The 20,558-nt window shown below is 36.7% G+C and overlaps 1 protein-coding gene across 1 annotated transcript; it reads right to left on the reverse strand.

Moving 5' to 3' along the window:
- Positions 1 to 313: 313 nt before the first annotated feature.
- LOC102990935 (60S ribosomal protein L31-like) lies at positions 314 to 688 on the reverse strand. The gene has a single exon (XM_055080634.1). It carries the CDS (start codon positions 686 to 688, stop codon positions 314 to 316), a length of 375 nt encoding a protein of 124 aa, XP_054936609.1.
- Positions 689 to 20,558: the final 19,870 nt, after the last annotated feature.

Here is a 20,558-nt window from a genome sequence, read left to right on the forward strand (position 1 = left end):
AGACTATAACCTTTCCTTTTTCTTTGTTCTCAACCACTGATGTTTTGATTACTCTTTCTGCATTAATTTTTACAGACAAAATAGCACGTGACTGGTAATCTTTCTCTTCTCACTAGGCTCTTCTACTATTTTGGGTGACTTCTGTTTTACCGATATCCTGATCCTCAATTTCTTGACATTTTCATCTACATGGAGTGTTTTTCCCAGTCCAGTTCAGACATTTACTCCCATAACCCCATCCTGAACCTTATTCCTTGAGTCGTCTCTGCTTTTTTTTTCTTTTGCTTCTATAACTTTATTGGACAATCAGCAGTTAATTCTCATACACACTAACTATCTGTAGATTTTTGAAAGTGGGGACAGGTACATAGGTAACCAACATATAGAGCTTGTTTGGTGAATCTACATCTTCATTACACTTACTGGACAACTGCACACAGATATGGTATGGGACATTCCTTATTCCTTTGGCCCAGACAGCTTTCTTGAGCCTGGTGTCAATGTGTAAATCTGGAGTTCCCATCTTTTTCATGGCAAATTTCCAGATTTTTTTGAGTGCCCGAGGGGTACGCTTCTTGAAACCCACTCCTTGTATGTACTTGTGAATGTTGATAGAGTGTTCTTTGGTCACCACCTCATTGATGGTGGACTGACACTTCTTCTCGCCACCCTTCTTTGCGGAAGCCATCCTGCCATTCCGGGGTTGGAAAGGAAGAGAGCAAGGGATTGTGGGAGGATCTTCTCTTCTTCTGATATCATATAGGCAGGATCACAGAGATAACCACATCCTCCTAGCCTTCCATCCTTCCAAATAGGCATCAAATCTACTGGGTGGGCCAAAATGTCATTTGTTTTTTTCCGTAAGATGGCTCTAGTAGCACTTAGTTATCTTTAACTTTATTTGAAACAATTTTGTTAGATTGTATGTGACAGCTGTCATATCAGCATGCTTTTAAAAAAAGACTTATCAAAATTGGTGAATTTTTATGTAGCCATTTTAATATCGAAGATGGAAGAAGAAAAGCAACACTTCTGGCATATTATGCTTTATTATTTCAAGAAAGGTAAAAACGCAAATGAAACACAAAACAAGATTCGTGCACTGTATGGAGAAGGTGCTGTGACTGATCGAACATGTCAAAGTGGTTTGGAAGTTTCGTGCTGGAGATTTCTCGCTGGACAATGCTCCATGGTCAGTAGACCAGTTGAAGTTGATAGCAATCCAATGGAGACATTAATTGAGATCAATCAATGTTATAACATGCAGGAGATAGCCAACATACTCAAAATGTATAAATCAAGCATTGCAAATCATTTGAACCACCTTGGTTATCTTAATTGCTTTGATGTTTGGGTTCCACATAAGTTAAGCGAAAGAAAACCTTCTTGACCATGTTTCCACATCAGATTCTCTACTGAAACGTATTGAAAACGTTCCGTTTTTAAAACAAATTGTGATGGGCTATGAAAAGTGGATACTGTACAACAATGTGAAATGGAAGAGATCATGGGGCAAGCGAAATGAACCACCGTCAACCACACCAAAGGCCGGTCTTCATCCAAAGAAGGTGATGTTGTGTATATGTTGGGATTAGAAGGGAGTTCCCTATTATGAGCTCCTTCTGGAAAACCAAACGATTAATTCCAACAAGTACTGCTCCCAATTAGACCAACTGAAAGTGGCACTTGATGAAAAACGTCCAGAATTAGTCAACAGAAAATGCATAACCTTGCATCAGGATAACGCAAGTCCGCATGTTTATTTAACGACCAGGCAAAAACTATTAGAGCTTGTCTGGGAAGTTCTGATTCATCTGCCGTATTCATCAGACATTGCACCTTTGGATTTCTATTGATTTCAGTCTTTACAAAATTCTCTCAATGGAAAAAAATTTCAATTCCTTGGAAAACTGTAAAAGGCACCAGAACAGTTCTTTGCTCAAAAAGAAAAAAAGTTTTGGGAAGATGGAATTATGAAGTTGCCTGAAAAATGGCAGAAGATAGTGGAACAAAAGGGCGAATACGTTGTTCAATAAAGTTCTTGGTGAAAATGAAAAATGTGTCTTTTATTTTTACTTAAAAAACTGAAGGCACTTTTTGGCCCACCCTGTGTTTCTCTCCATTCCTAGCATCACTACCCATTCCTCCCTCATCCCATCCTCATCCCTTTTCTGGATTATTGCTTCCACCTCTTACCTGATCTTGCCGACTCTGTTTTGTAATTCATTCCTGTCTGTTCCCTGTCTTCAGTGTTCCCTCTTTAAAAAATTCAAATTTTTGATAGGTTACTGCCCTTAGGATATTGTCCATACTCTTGAACTTGTGTATTTTATTTGAGCCCATTTCTTTTTTCCCACTTCAACTCTTACCCCAACTTCAACCCATTTCAAAAATATCACCCCACATCCATCTCTCCACTCCCAGCAAGATGGAAATACATTGAGTTCTCCTGAGATTCCATATATTCTTACCTCTAAGTCTTCACATATGTTGTTTCCTGCCTGAACTTTCAATCTAACACCTACCTATAAGTTTCACTCCCACCACTCACTTTATCAGTTCTTTCCTATACATTTGTAGGTCTTACCTTAAATTTTACTTACTTTATAAAGTTTTCCCTAAATTTCCCCTGGCCCAGGCAGCCCACCTTGGATGTAGTGCCCCTATTTTCATGTTACTAAAGCATTCTCTACTTCCTAATCAGATAATTTATTATACTTTACAATCATTACTTTATTCTTTGTAAGTTCTTTGATCAATACATATTGGGAGATGTTAAAAGTTGGACTTTCCTAAACATCTCTTTTCTTTACTGTGTATATGAAATGGTCTGAGGAATAAGGCAGTATTATATTTTAGAAATATTTCCCAGTTTAGGCTAGCATTGTTCCTTTTCTTTTTTCTTTTTCTTTTTGGCTGTGCCACGTGTCTTGTGGGATCTTAGTTCCCCAACCAGGGATTGAACCCGGGCCCTCGACATTGAAAGCACAGAGTCCGAGCCACTGGACCACCAGGGAATTCCCCATTGTTTCTTTTCTTGATGAAAAATATTACACTGTAAAAAGGTGTAAATATTTTGAAGGAATATTTCAAAATATTGAAGGAAATGGGAACCAAAAATTCTCTGATAATTATGGGATCTCAATATCTGATGTTTCCTAAGGTTCCCTTTGTAGTACTTACATTAATGTATTGAACTTAGCTGGACCTATATTAATAAAAACTAACATTTATTAATCATTATATACTAATCACCATGGCACTTTGCATGCATTTGCTCATTTGCTTCTTCATACCTTATTAAAAAGTAGGCATTATTCCTATTATCACAATCTAAGAAATAAAGAAAGCAAAGCTGATAAACCTTAAGTAACTTGCCTAAGGTTTACAGTTTCTCTAAATGGGGAAATCCAAGTACACACTCAGGTAGTTAGGTGCCAGAGTCTGCCCTCTGAAAGAAACAAATGTTTTAGCAAAAAAGTAAACTCAGTATAGGGGAGAAACAGTGTGATGTTAAGAAATCAACTTTTGAAATAGAAACAAGACCCTTATTTACTATTTCTCAAACTAGTTTCTATTTTTGAATCTATTTATTTATGGTCACCTGACTAGCTCATACTACCTGTCCTGTTGGACATAATTAGATACTTTTATTTTATATTGACACTCATGATAGAGACATAGAATGATTGATCTAGGGAATGAAAACTGAAGGTACTGTTTACCACTCTCATTATCTACTAAAAAGTAACCAAGTATCTTGTGGAAAATGCACTTAATGAGGAAATATCATATGGCCTACCATGGCAACAAAATCAAGCACATTGTCAAGAGCATGTTCAAGAACTATGGGTTGTATAGTCCCAAATCCTTAATTAAGTGCCCTTTCCTATAAATTCCCTGAATTTATAGGATTATAGGATTTACACCATTTTACAGTGTAATATTAGTCTATTTTACTAATAGCTACAAATATCCTTGTAACAAAAATGACTTCTTTTGCAATAAATATCACATATGCCAGGAAAGTGAGCATGACAATAGCATAGTAAGACTGATTTCTCTAAATTCTGGGTTGTTACACTAAGTTCTCAATATTTTGTAATAACCTATATGGGAAAAGAATCTGAAAAAGCGTGGATATATGTACATGTATAACTGAATCACTTTGCTGTACACCTGAAGCTAACACAACATGTAAAGCAACTATACTCCAATATAAAATAAAAATTGAAAAAAAAAAAAAAAGCGAAGTTCACATAGCCGGGAACAAAACTCATATGAGGGATGTTTACATAGTATATGATTGGAGTTTGAAGGATGAGTTGGCAGGCTGGGAGGAAGAAGTAAGAAATGGCAACAGAGGTAATGAATTTCCCATTTTAAGACAAGGATAGGTCTCTGCATTTCTATTCCCTCCCTTCCTTCTCTCCTTCCTTCCTTCCATCCTTCCTTCCCTCTGCTTTATATTAGGGATTCAAATGTATGAATTCAGGGGAGAAACATGTATTTTACTCAAAGAGATACAAACCCTGTCAGAAGTGCTGGAACCCACCACTCATTTTAGACAGCAAATTTGAAAATCATCTACTCATTCCAATCTGTTTATTTAAAAACAAACACATTAAGAAATAAGATATGTGAAAGATTATTATCCATTTTATGTTAATACTTTTAATATTATTTTTATATTTAGAAAAAACCCCCTTTTAAAATGAAAAGGATATTATTCTAAATTATAATTCAATTTTTTACACAAATCATGAAACAGCATCAAGAAATTTAAAATAAAAAACAAATCAAATTTTTACTATCTTCTATTTGTATGAATTTTGGTAATTTCCTTATTTTGTGGGACTTAAATTTCTCATCCACAAAGTAAGGACATTGATACCTCTCCTATTTCACAAAGATTGAGAATCAAATTTGAGAAGGCACTTTGTAAAGGCTAAAGGATTATGAACAAGTTTGTAATTATAATGGTGTTGTCTATTATTTTCCCAGCTAAGCCTTAGTAGTACTTGCAATTACTAAATCAGTATTCATGTAGATAATATCATTCAAAAGGCTCTAGAGATCTCTTAATGAGATTATATAAAAGCAAATATTTTATCCAATATTGGAATGCATCACTTTTGAAAGTTAATGCATCAATTGCCTAATAGGAACAATAACTATAATGGTTTACAACAGAAAGTGGAAATATCTCTTTCAACTGACATTCTAAAGGGAGTTAAGTGGGAGGGAAACAATTATGCAGAGTGGATAACACTGCTCAGAGTTATAAAATGTGCCCTGGAATCTTAATAAGTTCAAGTAGACAGATGTTTAAAGTTGCACTCATCAAGACTAAGAGAAATGCTTTTCCCACTGGTATTTTAAACTTGTTTTTTTAATCTGGATTCTTTACCTTAAAGCTTTTTATTTCTTTCAGAATAAATTGCTTAAAACTGTCTCTTAGCATCTTTGAAATTAAGTCATTTATAGTTATTTTCTTTTCTAATCTGTTACTGAAACCCTTTTACAGAGGACAGATCTATATGATTTAAGCTATTTATTTGTATTTTTCCTTTCCTCCCAGAGACTTTTTCAAGGAGTACAATTCCTATGAGAAGATTCTTGAAAGAATATACTTTTTTCAATTCTGCGGTCAAACTTTATGGGAAATCCTGATTACCATACACATTTCTTGGAGATTCACCAATGCATACCTGCATAGTAATAGCTTTGTATCTTTTTGTTGTAGGGCAACATACTTAACTATTTAAACCAGTGTTTTTTACATTTCTTTGGCCATTGATAAAGCAAAAGCTCCTCTGTAGTAAGGCTGCTTAAGCTGGATCCCAGGCCCGCCATTGACCTATCTGAGCCTAAATTTCCTCACCTGTAAAATGTGGATTATAAAATACATAGGTCACAGGATTATTGTAAGGATTACCTGAGGTGACATTTGTAAAGTGCTTAGAACATTGCCTGACATGACCGTGCAAGTGTTTATTAAAAAGAGTATAAACTTTCCTTTCATGCCTTATTTTTTTCAGAGTGCTGCTACTTGAGGGATTATGTAGCTGTAAGAGTCGGGCAGGGACTATGGAATCTAATTTTAATAGCCCCCAAGATTGTAGGCTTCTTGAGGATCAGAGAAGTTAAATAATTTGCTCAAGACATAGTGGTGGAGATTCAAACCCAGACAATTTTTGGTCCTCATCCTTATATGAAACTATTACATTAAATGCATCTCTGAGGGATAAACAACAGATTATTCTTTCACGTAACTTCTCTCTTAGAAATGTTTGTTCCAAGTAAACCTTTATTTCCTAACACACATAAAGGATTTGGGGCAAATAGGACCAGAGGAATTTTGCTGTCCTTTCAAAACTGGTTCAATTACTCAACAATTTTGGCTGTCTTTGTCACTTAAGTAAAAGATGAGAATCAAAATATGAAGAATAAAAGGATTTCAACCAAAATCTATCCAAATCCTAACCAAAGTCAAAAATAATTTTAAAGGAATATGACACATTGACATGGGACAAGATGGTGGTAGAGAGAGGAGAAAGTACATCAAAATAATTTTATGATATTTTAGTTAGCAAGCAAGGAAGAATGAATGTAAATCAATCTCCTGTGTTTCTTCTCATGCCCTTTTGGTAGTTTAAAAATGATTAGAGAAATGTATTTACCATTTCAAGTCACCTTGGCTCCTTCTAGTTAAATTTCTGTGATAGTTCCAATTTTCTACCTTCCTGCTTATAAGATTCTTTTTGATCAACGCACTATGCAAATCTTGTGACATTATTAAAAAGAAAAATGCCTGAGTTCTCCTTATTAAAATGACATGGTTAATCTATCTTTTAAGCATACCTACTTGGTTTGCTTGGAGAGTGTACATTAAATATTTGTTTTCTACTTTGCATTGGGCTGAAGGGTTAAACGGCCATGTATTTCTTCAACCCTGTGCCAACATTCTTTATAAACTTGCAGAGGAATTGTATGTGAGACTTGGTGGAAAAAGAATTAGCATATAAAATAATTAGAGTAAAATAATTTGGAAAATCCAATCAAATACCAACATATGTGGTTGATCACTAGGAAGGAAAGAGAGAACTGATAGATCTGGGTTGATTTCACTGATGAAAGGTATCTGCCATTTTGCATGTCAAGGGTTAGGAGAACCAGGGCCTGAATTAAGTTTCATTATGTGAATGGGTACATTTGGATTTGGTCAGATTATGGAGGTCATCGAAGGATTGTCTAAGGGGTTTGTAATGTGATGGGCTGCTTTACTGCCAGTATTTTGTCCCCCAGAATGTTGAGGTAGACACCTCCTGTCAGATGCTGTGCAGTGGGCTTCCTTTACTTGGTAGAGGGATGAACCAAATCAGCCTCCACGTTGCTCTTCTTATAAGACATGTCTCATTCCATAATCTGCCTTTCCTATTCATGTTCTACACTACACCAGTATTCCCCAAATTCTGTTCTCAAAAACGTGTGTATTAGACACATTAATGCATATTATGTAAAAAAAAAAATTTAGCCTAGTTGGTGAATTTTACAGTTTGCTAAGTTTTCTGACCTTAGGAATATGCTTTGTCATTAAAAATGCTGTGGGATTGAGTAGTCTAAGAGAACTTTAAGGCCTTTAGAACTTAAAGAACTAAGACCCTTTAAGGATTTCAAAGGGTCTGACAATAGCAAATTTTTACAAATCAAAGAGTTTTTGAATTATATTATTCAATAGATACAAATAAAAACACTTCGAGTCAGTATTCTGCATGTACTATCTGCATGACACTGAATTACCTCATACTCATAAAGGATAAATGTATTTGTCAATTTTAATATAAATTTGGCATTTTAGATATGTGCTTATCTTTCTAAACTTTGCAAATGCCAATTAAATAACTCTTAAGATACAGAAAAAAAATTAGAAAAAGGTTGTTTAATTTATTTTATAATTATTGACTATCCTTTATATGGTACTTTGGTGATCAGCTGTATTAGGGGTTAATCCAATTAGTGTAAATATGCTTTATTATGCAAACAGAAGTTTGATTCTATATGGCTTTTCTGCCTTTGAAAAAAGTGTTTATTCTGTTTTTACAAAGAATTATTCCAATAAGTGAAGATAGTATTGCAGATAGTATTGCAGAGTAGTATGAGCAGTAGATCTGGGGAGAGATGAAGTGAATTGCTATTCTAGTTCTCTTTCTAAATTGCTGTGTGACCATGGGCAAAATTTCAGTGGAGTAGCAATGCAGTAGAGAGGTTCAAAGCATAAACATTGGAGCTCCATGGACTAAGTTGGAAGCACAGTTCTACCACTGATGAGCTCTACGATCTTTGGCAAGTTATTTCACCTCTCCATGTCTCAGTTTCTTGATCTGTTAAAGGGATATTAAAATAGTACTCACCTTGTACATAGAACAGTTACTGGCACATGGTACGCACTACTTAACTCTGCTTTAATTATCAATTACTCTGGGCTTCAATATCTTCAGCTGATGGCGTTAGACTAGATGATTCTCAATGTATTTTGTTTCTAACATCCCAGGGTTTTGTGCCCTAGATTATCAACAAAGAAATTGAAGCATACCTGTCTTTATGCCCATGAAGAAACTATATAACATAGTAAGAAATATGCTAAAATTGTATTCAAGAAGCGTGCGATGGGATACAGAAATCCTATTCCCTCTTTTTTTTTGTTCTTTTTTTTGGTAGGGCTATTTCTCTTTTAGTAGCTTCCCCCACCCTGCACACGTAAGAACATTAAATGCAGAATTATTCGGCTTTTGGAAAAATACAGTCCTCTTTTTGCAGCATAGAAGTGCAGTTTGCCTCGATCTATTTCAATGACAAGCAATTATGAATATTCATCAATATTCAATAAAAATAAATCTATTTGCAAGGATTTCCATCAAAAAGGGAAAAAAGGCTTTTTGGAACTTTCGTCTAGTTAGAGATGTAACTCGATGAAGCATTCTAGGCAGCCTAAGACCTCTGTACAGGTTTATCAGTGGATCTTTTATTGTGCCTGCAGAGATGAGCAGGATTCAAAGGTGGGAGGGGATGGAGGAGGGCACTGCGGGGTTAAGACTAGAATAACATCATGGAGAAAGACACAAGAAGGAAAGTGTAAGATTTTTTCCAGGTATCATAGATTGGCTAGGCTAATTTCTTAAATCTCAACATTATTGATATTTGAGGCTGGATAATCCTTGTAGTGTGGGGTCTGCTGTGCGCTGAAGGATATGTAGCAGCATCCCTGGCCTCTACCAGCTAGATGCCAGTAGATCTCCCCAACATGTGACAATCAGAACTGGCTCCTGACATTGCCAAATGCCCTTAAAGGGGGCAAAATCACCCCTGCTTAAGAATCCGTGCCCTACAGGTATAGTGTTCCTGTATAATCCAGTGGGTAGTAATTTTGTTTCAAGGGACAAACAGCAGATAGTCTTGAAGCCTTGAGGAAAGATGCTAACTTCCTTAAGAAATGAGGAATGAATGAAATTGTTCGTTCTTTTACAATGGTTGTATTTATGAGAAAGTTCAATTGTGGTCTATACCATAGAAAAGGGGAACATATAGAGAGGAATTATATGCCACAACAATATCATTATTCCCCCTGTTATTAATAAAAGATAAGGTGAAATTAACCACCTGCCACCATGAGAAATTTTTTTTCTTAATTTTAAGATGATTCAAAGTAAAATCACAATTCACCGATGTTTCACAATAACTGGGGAAAAATCATTGAAATCAAATGTTTGACACAAGGAGAAGGACCAAGTATGATCTGCAGCTTTGATGTACTTCCTTTTATTTTTTCCTTTGGGATCTTAAGCATCTGTCCTGCCCCTGATCTTTGAGAGCTGGGAATGAGGTAGCTCAACAGTATAGCCATGGCTTGAGGCCAGCAGATCTCAGTGACTGGTATCCTCGGTTAAGAAAAGTGAAAGGGCTAGAGGACATAAACAGTAATTTTGGGAGAAGGTGAAAGGTCAGTATATTTTGCTGACCCTTTCAGTGAGGTCTTCAGCCAGTGTCAAGTAATCAAAAAATGCCTTTAGTTTAACCTTTGGTCTGTCGAACTGAGAACAAAACACAATCACGGTCATAAAGCTTTTGCTATTGTAAATAAGAAACGTGGGTAAAGGTTATTAGACGGTAAAAGCATGTTGAATTTTCTTTTTCAAAATGAGATGGAAGAGGAAGAAGACTGATGCTGTACATGGGAATGAAGTGAGAAAAGAAGAGCAATTTCCAATTGTATGAGAATCTATTGCAGTGTTGTTAATTTCTATTTTTAGAAAAATTTAATGTAGGATCTAAAGAGAAATCTATGTCTCCACATAGAAAATATGACTCTAAATTGTATTCTAAAGCAAAGGAAATCATATCTCTCAAATAAAATTTTGTACTTACACGCAGGTGCACACTCACGTGCCAATTAGGTGGCTGAGAGATTACTACAATCCTGGCAGGGACTGCCATGGGCATGCTTTTGAATCATGCTCATTGCTCCTATTCAGGTCACTATCTATAATTCAGGCTTATTCAAAAACACTCCACTTTGTCAGTTTTCAGTGTACTATTTTTAGCGATAAAAAGTTGCCATTAGGGAGAAAGAAATATGGTTCTCCCTCTTTTGTTAAAAGATACCTATTCTGCAGCAGAAATACTTATGTATTTTTCACTTGCTCTCTAGCATTAATTTACACTTTGACATGGGAAGCTTGAGGTCTTTTGTGGCAAATTATTCATCCTTAGCGTTTTGGTTGTTAAGGTGACTAGATACTAGTATGTTATTATTGTTTTAAATGAAAGGATGTCTTAAAATTCCTTGCTATTTTAGGCAGATCATTCAAATCTTTTGAAAGACATTAGTATACCATTTCCAGGAAAGCTAAGTTTATTGACTCCTTCAAACACTCTGTTTAGCTTGGCTGTCATCACACCATCAGTTGTGAGGTATATAAATAATCTCACTTTAACATGTGAGAAATACTAAAAAAGACTCCTTCTGGATGCTAAGACATGACATTAAATTCCAGGTGCTTTTCAGAGTTATTTGGGACATTTTCCAGTTGTCAATATGGAAATCATGTCACTCAGAGCAGGGATCTGTTGCCATGGGAAAGCACAAGCTGCACCGTTTGACAAGTTGGCAGTTGCTACATTTGGTAGAAAAGAAAAAAAAAAACTTAGAGACAGGTACTCGAAGATGGCTGTTCACCAGGGATTGGTGAACTGGCTTGGAAATAAATTAATTATTTTTCTTTCTTTTTCAGAGACATTTGTTTATGCATAAAGATGATGGTCTTTTAGGTACATTTATCCCAGAACTTAGGCATAACTCTGTCCCTTAAATATATAAATTTATTACACCCAAGCATTTAATTGATTCATTACTAACATTCAGATTACCAATTCCAATGTGTGAGGGGTTTTCCCCATTCTATCAAGCAATTATCTGACAACAGCGAGGTGCCCTACAGTTCAACTCAATCCTGACACTATTACCTGGAGATAGCATCAGATTCCACAGGTTAAGGACTCAGTGCCACAGGACTGTGTCCACTTCAGATGCCAATCACAAATCCAGGTTGTTACCTGTACTTCTGACCAGCTGGCTATCGATCAGATGTTCCCATGACCCCCTCCTTAGGTCTGATTAATTTGCTAGAGTGTCTTGCAGAACTCAGGAACCAGTTTACTCACTAGATTACCAGTTTGTTGCAGAGAATACTAAAGGATAAAGATTAACAGCCAAACGAGGAGATGCATAGAGCAAGGTACAAGGAAAAGACACAGAGCTTCTATGCGCTCTGAGCAGGCCACTCTCCCTGAATTTCCAGGTGTTGATCAAGCTGGAAGTTCTTGAACCCTTTCCTTTTGGGGTTTTATGGAGGCTTCATTACATAGAAATGGTTGATTAAATCATTGGCCATTGGTGATTGATTCAACCTCCAGCCCCTCTCCCTTCCCCAGAGGTCAGGGGGGTGGAACTGAAAGTTCCAACCCTCTAATCATTTGGTTGGTTCTTCCAGCAACCAGCCCCCACACTTAGATGGGTCGAAAAGTCTTCTCATTCAGATAACAAAAGACACCTATATCACTCTCATCACTTAGGAAATTCCAAGTGAATTTTAGGAGCCCTGGGCCAAAAATGGGATGAAGATGAAATATATACTTCTTATTACAAATCACAATATCACAAATACTGGGAATTCCCTGGCAGTCCAGTGGTTAGGACTCCGTGCTTTCACAGGCAAGGGCCCGGGTTCGATTCCTGGTCGGGGAACTAAAATCCCAGAAGTCATGCACGAATGGCCAAAAAACCCCAAAAACAACAACAACAAAACCCCAAAACATGGATATCACAAATACTCACTTTAGAATGATGATATGTTAGATGGGTAATTTAGCATTCATTTGGACTGGGCTATGGCTTCCATATGATGTTTGGAGTCAAACACCAAATTGTTGGGTGAAGAGATTAAAGGCCTCTTTTGTTTAGTCCTAGTGAGGTTTCCATTAAATATATTGTTTTTTGTTCCATTCCCTCAGTACCCTCAAAGATGTTGCCAACTAGGCAACAGTTCAGAAAAGAGCAAGGAATGTTGAGAGGATTGAGAAATTGATTTTTCAATAAAACAAAAAACCTCCATATCACACTTGAAGAAACATGTCAATTATTAATTTCCCTTTAAATTCAAGAGCACACCCTCTATCCAAGACATCTGCTATCTCTCTAAAGTAAAACCCACTGTAGCCCTCATTTGGCCTACATCTAGTAGGAATTAGACCCTATTTAAGATGTTTAACATTTGGAAATACTAGAATGTGTGCCGTAGTCCAATCTTTTCCATATAATATTTTTGCCTGACACTTAAAGAGTGTAAAAAACTATTTTTTCTCCAGTCAGATTTTAAATTCTAGATAGGAGTAAAAATAGTTGGAGTTTCAAAGTAAATTTCCAAAGCCAGCTACCCTGATTAAAAAAAACGTATAATCAAGTGGAAGAAGGATAATGGAACGTCAGACAATAATCAGTATCAAGGCTGTAAAGGGTAAAGAGCTTTATTATTTGGGGTCTTAGGAACTGCAATTCGGGAGACACAGATCTGGGTAAAACCAAAAGAGTGTTCCAAGGAAGAGAAAGAGTCAGGGGCTTATAAAGGTAAGAGCCACAGGTTGTTAAACTTTTCTTTCAAAATTTACTGTTGGCTCTGATGCATAAAGGAAATATTTGTCCTTAAGGGATAGGCTGTCATGAGTTATTTAGGGTAAGGGTTCTATAACTACCTTGAGTTTCTGGAACATTGTGTAGATGTTCTGAATATCTGTGTTCAGACAAGAAGTGGTCAAATTTCAGATTCCAGCCAGGTTGAGGCATGCCTACATCCTGCTTCCTCAATGGCCTCCCAGCTCCCTTTTAGAAATCTCTTTTAGCAAAACCAACTCTATTTTGATTTTCCTTCTGTGGGAAGTTGGTTTTTTTATACATCTACTGATTGAGTTACTCTGGAAGCATATTCATACGAAGATGGCAGAGATAAGACTTCTCTTTCTCTCTTACAGAGTTGAGCAATGCAAGGCTGTTCCTTATGGCAAAGGCTTGTTCTTATTTAGTTTTGATTTTTGAGTTGTGTCAATGACAGTTCCTTCTACATGGTAGATACTTAGTAAATATATGGGGGGTTTTTTGTGACTATTTGCTAAGTAGGGCATAGAACTCTTTGGGGGCTTATGAAAATATGGAAGAAAGAGAGGGTATGCAAAATTTTGGATGATAAAGTGCAACCTATAACCAGCAATCTACTTGACAAAACTGACTTGAAATGGAAAATGCACTTGGCATGAGCTTTAAAACTGTAGTTCGCTTCTCAAATTAGTTCTAGGAAATTTAAAGGTAAGGAGGATATTACCTATTTTTATTGTATGGAATGTATTAATCTTAAGCCTGAAAACAGAAAATGTGTGTGAGAATAAACTTACAGTAAGAAAAAAATGTTGGAATTGGAGGAGACGAAGGGAATTTACTGAGCACACACTATGTGACAGGCACATCGTGCCTGGTAACATGCTGAGCACATTTCTTCTAGCAATTTCTAACTGAGAAAAATGGGGGCTCAGTGTTTGTGACACTGAGATTCACTAAGTAAGTTATGCACCAGTGATTAGAAAACAGATCTCTCCAATTCTAAAACCTAAATTTTACCATAGTTCCTTTTTGCCTTCCAATGAGATGGATTTAAAGACTATTAGAAACCTGTTCTTTTAAAAATTAGTCTCTGCTCTGCTCAGTATTCTGTAATAACCTAAATGGGAAAACAATTTGAAAAATAGACACATGTATATGTATAACTGAATCACTTTGCTGTATACGTGAAACTAACACAACATTGTTAATCAACTATACTCCAATATAAAATAATGTTTCTCCCTGTGCTATGCTGCTGTTTCCCACTAGCTATCTATTTTACATTTGGTAGTGTCTATATGTCAATGACACTCTCTCACTTAATCCCAGCTTACCCTTCCCCCTCCCCATGTCCTCAAGTCCATTCTCTATGTCTGCATCTTTATTCCGGCCCTGCCCCTAGGTCCTTCAGAACCATTTTTTTTTTTTTTAGATTCCATATATATGTGTTAACATCAAGTATTTATTTTTCTCTTTCTGACTTTACTCTGTATGACAGAATCTAGGTCCATCCACCTCGCTACAAATAATTCAATTTCGTTTCTTTTTATGGCTGAGTAGTATTCCATTGTATATATGTGCCACATCCTCTTTATCCATTCATCTGTCGATGGACACTTAGGTTGCTTCCAGGTCCTGGCTATTGTAAATAGAGCTGCAATGAACATTGTGGTACATGACTCTTTTTGAACTATAGTTTTCTCAGGGTATATGCCCAGTAGTGGATTGCTGGGTCATATGGTAGTTCCATTTTTAGTTTTTTTAGGAACCTCCATACTGTTCTCCGTAGTGGCTGTATCTATCTACATTCCCACCAAGAGGGTTCCCTTTTCTCCACACCCTCTCCAGCATTTATTTTTTGTAGAGTTTTTGATGATAGCATTCTGTCCAGTGTGAGGTGATACCTCATTGTCGTTTTGATTTGCATTTCTCTAATGATTAGTGATGCTGAGCATCCTTTCATGTGTTTGTTGGCAATCTGTATATCTTCTCCTGAGAAATGTCTATTTAGGTTTTCTGCCCATTTTTAGATTGGGTTGTTTGCTTTTTGATATTGAGCTGCATGAGCTGCTTGTAAATTTTGGAGATTAATCCTTTGTCAGTTGCTTCATTTGCACATATTTTCTCCCATTCTGTGGGTTGTCTTTTGGCCTTGTTTATGGTTTCCTTTGCTGTGCAAAAGCTTTTGAGTTTCATTAGGTCCCATTTGTTAATTTTTGTTTTTATTTCCATTTCTCTAGGAGGTGGATCAAAAAGGATCTTGCTGTGATTTCAAACTGAATTCTTAATACTATCTTTTATTTGTCTCTTAAACAAAATCTGTCTATCCATCTGACTGAGTTGGTGTTCACTGTTCTTTCTAACCTGTTCCTTGTCATCTGTTTACACCCTTACACACATTGCTGACTTTCCCTACCAGCTAGGGTCAAGTTTCCTTGAGCTGCTCAATATCAATATTCTCCACTTCTGACAAAGACTCTCTCCTTGACCAAATTACGGTTAGGCTCCTCTGTTCCCTTTTCTTGACTAGGCCTAGAACTTGGACTTCCATGTCCATCCTCTCATCACCCAGTTTTAGCAAGAATTCTCCTAAGCAGTTTAGAGAACCTCCTTCACCCTCAATATCTGATCACGTCAGATGTCTAATCAAACTCTTCATACCACCCCTCCATCCATCAGAAATTGTCTGACTTCAGCAAGAATCCTTTTAGGTCAGTTTAGCAAGAATTCTCCCTACTCCTGATGTCTCCTTTTAATAATTTTCCATCCACTGATCCTCCAACCTGCTCCTTGGCTATAAACCCCCTGCTTTGTTGTATTTGGAATAGAGCTCAGTTCTATACTAAGGTCTCTTTCCCCTTATTGCAATACTTCCTAAATAAAATCTGTATTTTTCACTGAAAAAATAAACAAAAAACTTTAACTACCATACAGCTTTAGTTCTCTTAGATACCTCCACTACAAAAAAAAAACAAACTATAAAACTATAATTTTCCTCTAAGTTCTTAAATTCTGATTGTAGCTTTTCTCTGATTTCAACTACTCATCTTTTCACTTTTACCAATTCCCGATATTTATGGAACCAGTTCTTCATATTAATTTTCAACTTCTGAAATATGCAGGGCTGATAATAATGGGGACATGCCATGGAGAACACTAAAATAGTCATGCTAAATTTTTTATCTGTACAGAGTGTATAGTTTAAAAATTATTTTACATACATTTTCTCAAGATTAGACTTGAACTGAGAACTCTATATTGAGACACACTGTACTTATTTATTTGCTTTCCAACTTTATTGAGATATTATTGACATATAACATATGTGTCTTCTTAATATGTATAAAATTACATAGTGAGTGGTGTGGATATTTTAAACCAAAAGTATAATGAATAATCAATTAGCCTTGCTCCAATACGGTTCATTGGATCAAAACATTTTCTGTTCATTGGAAAATCTTTTAAAAAAAGAAGGTAAACTTTTGTGAGGTTCGTTCTAATTGTGGGTGTAAGATTTCATTTTAATGTTTGTAATTGTTCTAGAACAAGGATATTTTTTGCCTACCTTGTAGTACTTATGCCTTCAGGGATCTAGCTGAAAATTTGTCATTAAATCTCTCTGCATTCGGTGCTTCTCATTATCATCTTTATTTTCAGAAAGAAGTGTTTTAGAATTTGCATTCTGGTCTATCCAGTATGTAGATCTGTGTCGTCTGTGAGTGGCAGTAACTCTACTTGTCCCTTCCTTTCGGAGCCATCAGTAGGGCACAGAACTCTTCTATATTGGTTGCTATAAAATGGAAGGCCTATGTTTCCTATGTGTTTCAGGTGCCGTATTATGCTACCCAGTATTGAATATATGATGTTGAAGGAAAATGGCAAGTGCAAGACAGACTCTCTGACCAACCCCATCTCCCCTGAAGTAGGTCAAAAGACCCTGGTGTAAGAGGTGCCCTCCCCATACCCAGAGGAAAAGAGCATCCTTATCTCTGAAGATGGAATAGAATACTAGAAGAATCTGGAAGAAAACAGGCTTTGCTAAGTTTCCCCCAGATCACTACCTTTAGTTCATTCCTCTCACTCTATTAAGGAATTAAAGATGTGTACAGTGAAGACTCCAATGAAAGAAATTGAGGAAGAAAAACAAATGTAAACATAGCATGTATTCATGGATCATAAGAATTATTATTGTTAAAATATCCATACTACCCAAAGCCATCTATAGCTGCAAAGCCATCCTCATCAAAATTCCAATGGCATTTTTTTTTTCTTTTCTTTTTTGCAGTACACAGGCTCTCACTGTTGTGGCATCTCCCGTTGCGGAGCATAGGCTCCGGACACACAGGCTCAGCAGCCATGGCTCACAGGCCCAGCTGCTCCGTGGCATGTGGGACCCTCCCAGACCGGGGCACGAACCCATGTCCTCTGCATTGGCAGGCGGACTCTCAACCACTGTGCCACCAGGGAAGCCCTCCTCTCACATTTTTTACACTCTGCCTCAAACCTAGTGTAGAAACATTCAGGTTTAACCATGCTTCACATTTTCATTTCCTTATGAAGTCTAAATAATGTGTGTGCTTTTCTCTTGCTAATCTGTCTTTTGTCAGTCCAATTTACAGGGTCCCAGTTTAGGAACCTCAGCTAGGGAGAGGAAGAGATTCCCCCCCTTCCCTCCCCCCCAACCCACCACATGTCAATACAGTGAAAATAATTAGGGCTGTGGCATGAGACAGATTTCATTTGAGTCCTGGCTCTTCAAGTTAATAGCTGTGCTACTCAAGCTTGGTTATACTTTATTTTCTCCATTGTAAAATGGGGATGAAAGTATTTGCTTCTCTAAGTTGTTGCAATAGTAAGTGAGATTAGATTTGTAAATAGGTAGCATTGTATATGACATGCATAAAAAGTGCTTTCTAACTGGCTACTATTCTTCAAATTATGTAAATCTTTCTTTAATAAGTAAGTGGTATGACATTATTCAATGAACCGTAATATAACTATATTAAACATTTGTTTTTATATTAAAATAGGATTTATTTACGGTGTCAGAATAGAATTGTATACAGTTTTCTGTTGTACAGTTTTCTTCTTTTTAAATAGTATCCTATCCTTAATGACAAGAGAGGAAGAGAGTGAAAGACGGAGAGGGAGAGGGATTGAGGGAGAGAATGAGATAGAGAGAGAGAGAATATTGACCACGGAGTGATAACTAAGCATAGTATATTTTCCCTATTGTATTTTCTCTATTTAGAAACACAAATATCGAAGATAAATTTAAAACTAGCAAGGTAAATTTAGGAACATTAATATCCAGGTAAATTATATTACTCAAAAAATTAAAGATGCTCCATAATATCCAAAGACATGATTATCTCCTCTCTCTAAAGAGCACAGTGAGTGCAAATAGCAGTTTGGAGATAAGACTACAGTAAGTCCCCTATATACTAACGAGTTCCATTCCAAGAGTGTGCTCGTAAATCCAACAAAGTTGGCCTAGGTATCCAACTAACACAATTGGCTATATAGTACTATACTGTAATAGGTTTACAATACTTTTCACACAAATAATACATAAAAAACAAACACAAACACAAAAAATAAAACGTTTTTAATCTTACAGTACAGTACCTTGAAAAGTACAGTAGTACAGCACAACAGCTAGCATACAGGGCTGGCATCAAGTGAACAGGCAAGAAGAATTACTGACTGGAGGAGGGAGAGGAGGTGGGAGGTGGTAGAGCTGAAAGATCGCCAGCAACAGGACACAGAGAGCAAGCTGCAATTTGACTCATGCCTGATGTTGATGGCACAGGTTCTCATTCCTTGCTGGGTTCAATTCTATCTACCCCCTTGAAAAAGCGATCCAGTGATGTCTGGGTCATAGCTCTTTTTTTCTCATCATAGATGACATGGCAGCCCTGGATTGCATTCTGAACGGCTGCTGCAACCTTCATGTACTATTCTACATTGGAGTCCTGTGCCTCAGAAACTAACAATGCCTCCCCAAATAAAGAAAATCCCCTTGCCATTTCCTGCATTGTGAATCTCTTCAGTTCTTCAGTTACTTCTTCTTCCTCTTGCTCTTTTCATCCTTACTCTGGACCTCTAATTCCATCAGGTCTTCATTAGTAAGCTCCACGTTCGCATCTTTGAAAGTTTGCAACTTGAAGGTTCATATGTTGGGGACTTACTGTACACCCTTTGAAATCCTTAACAGCTACCGAAGCCACCTTGAATACATATACCTTCTAAGTAACAACTCCATGCTATGCACATACAGCCGTAAAACAGTCCCCTTGTTTTGTCCTATCAACTAAGTGGTTGGCTTAATTCCGGATCTGTCACTACCTTTACCCATCACTAACTCTTAAATCTTCTGCTTACATGCTTTCACTTACCATATACTTTCCTAATATTCTCCCACCTGTGAGTGTTTCTCTTATCTCTTGTCTCATCACTAGTATCTTTTCTTTCATTCAGCTGCCCTATCTCCACAGTTACCTATATACACATGGATATCTTCCCTAAGGAAATGTCTTAGATCTTCTTTTGATCTGGTTTGAACTTCAGCTTATCCATGTTAAGCTCTAGTTGTGCAATTACACTGGGAATTTCATTACTGTTATCAATGATCCATCCATTCTCCTAACTTTATTATATCTTAAAAATCATACAACTGTACTCCTAGTCACCTCTCAGGAAAATTGAAGCTTTGTCCAACTTTTTACATTCCAATAAGTCCCCAGATCCTGTCCTTGATCTCTCTCCCTTACACCTGCTGTCTTCCTTTTCAATTCTACTGCAACTGGCCTTTCCCCTTCTCCAACCTCAAAAAGTGCCATTGTTTCTTAACTTACGTCTCTTCCAGAGTCTCTCCTTTTGACTCTTTGTTACTCACAATGCTGCCAAATTTAACACATGTATTAAATCTACTTCGCTCTAAATGAGTCTCACCAAGTTACCACAGCCCATGCAATACATTTCCAACTCCCAAGCTCTATCCCACATTCCCTCTACATCCTCGCCTCCTACTTCTTCCATTCAACAAAGCATACCCTCCAGCTAAAACATTTTCCACAAGTGCTTTCCAGTCTTTTTTTTTTTTTGTCATCCTCTCTAAAGGAAATGCTATTTTTCTCCCATAGCCTTCTGTGAGCCTACCCATCCTTTCTGTCACAACTTAAATCCCACAAAAGTCAATTTACTTTATTTCCATAGCACTTCCTTAAAATTTATTTTATAGAATTTATCACATTCTACCTTGCATAACACCTTAATAGTCACCTGTGCTCCTCTTTTTATCTGTTCCATTAAATTTTAAGTTCCTTAGAGATGAAGTCATTTATTTTTA

Source organism: Physeter macrocephalus, chromosome 19, assembly GCF_002837175.3.
Source record: "Physeter macrocephalus isolate SW-GA chromosome 19, ASM283717v5, whole genome shotgun sequence".
Taxonomy (NCBI): domain Eukaryota; kingdom Metazoa; phylum Chordata; class Mammalia; order Artiodactyla; family Physeteridae; genus Physeter; species Physeter macrocephalus.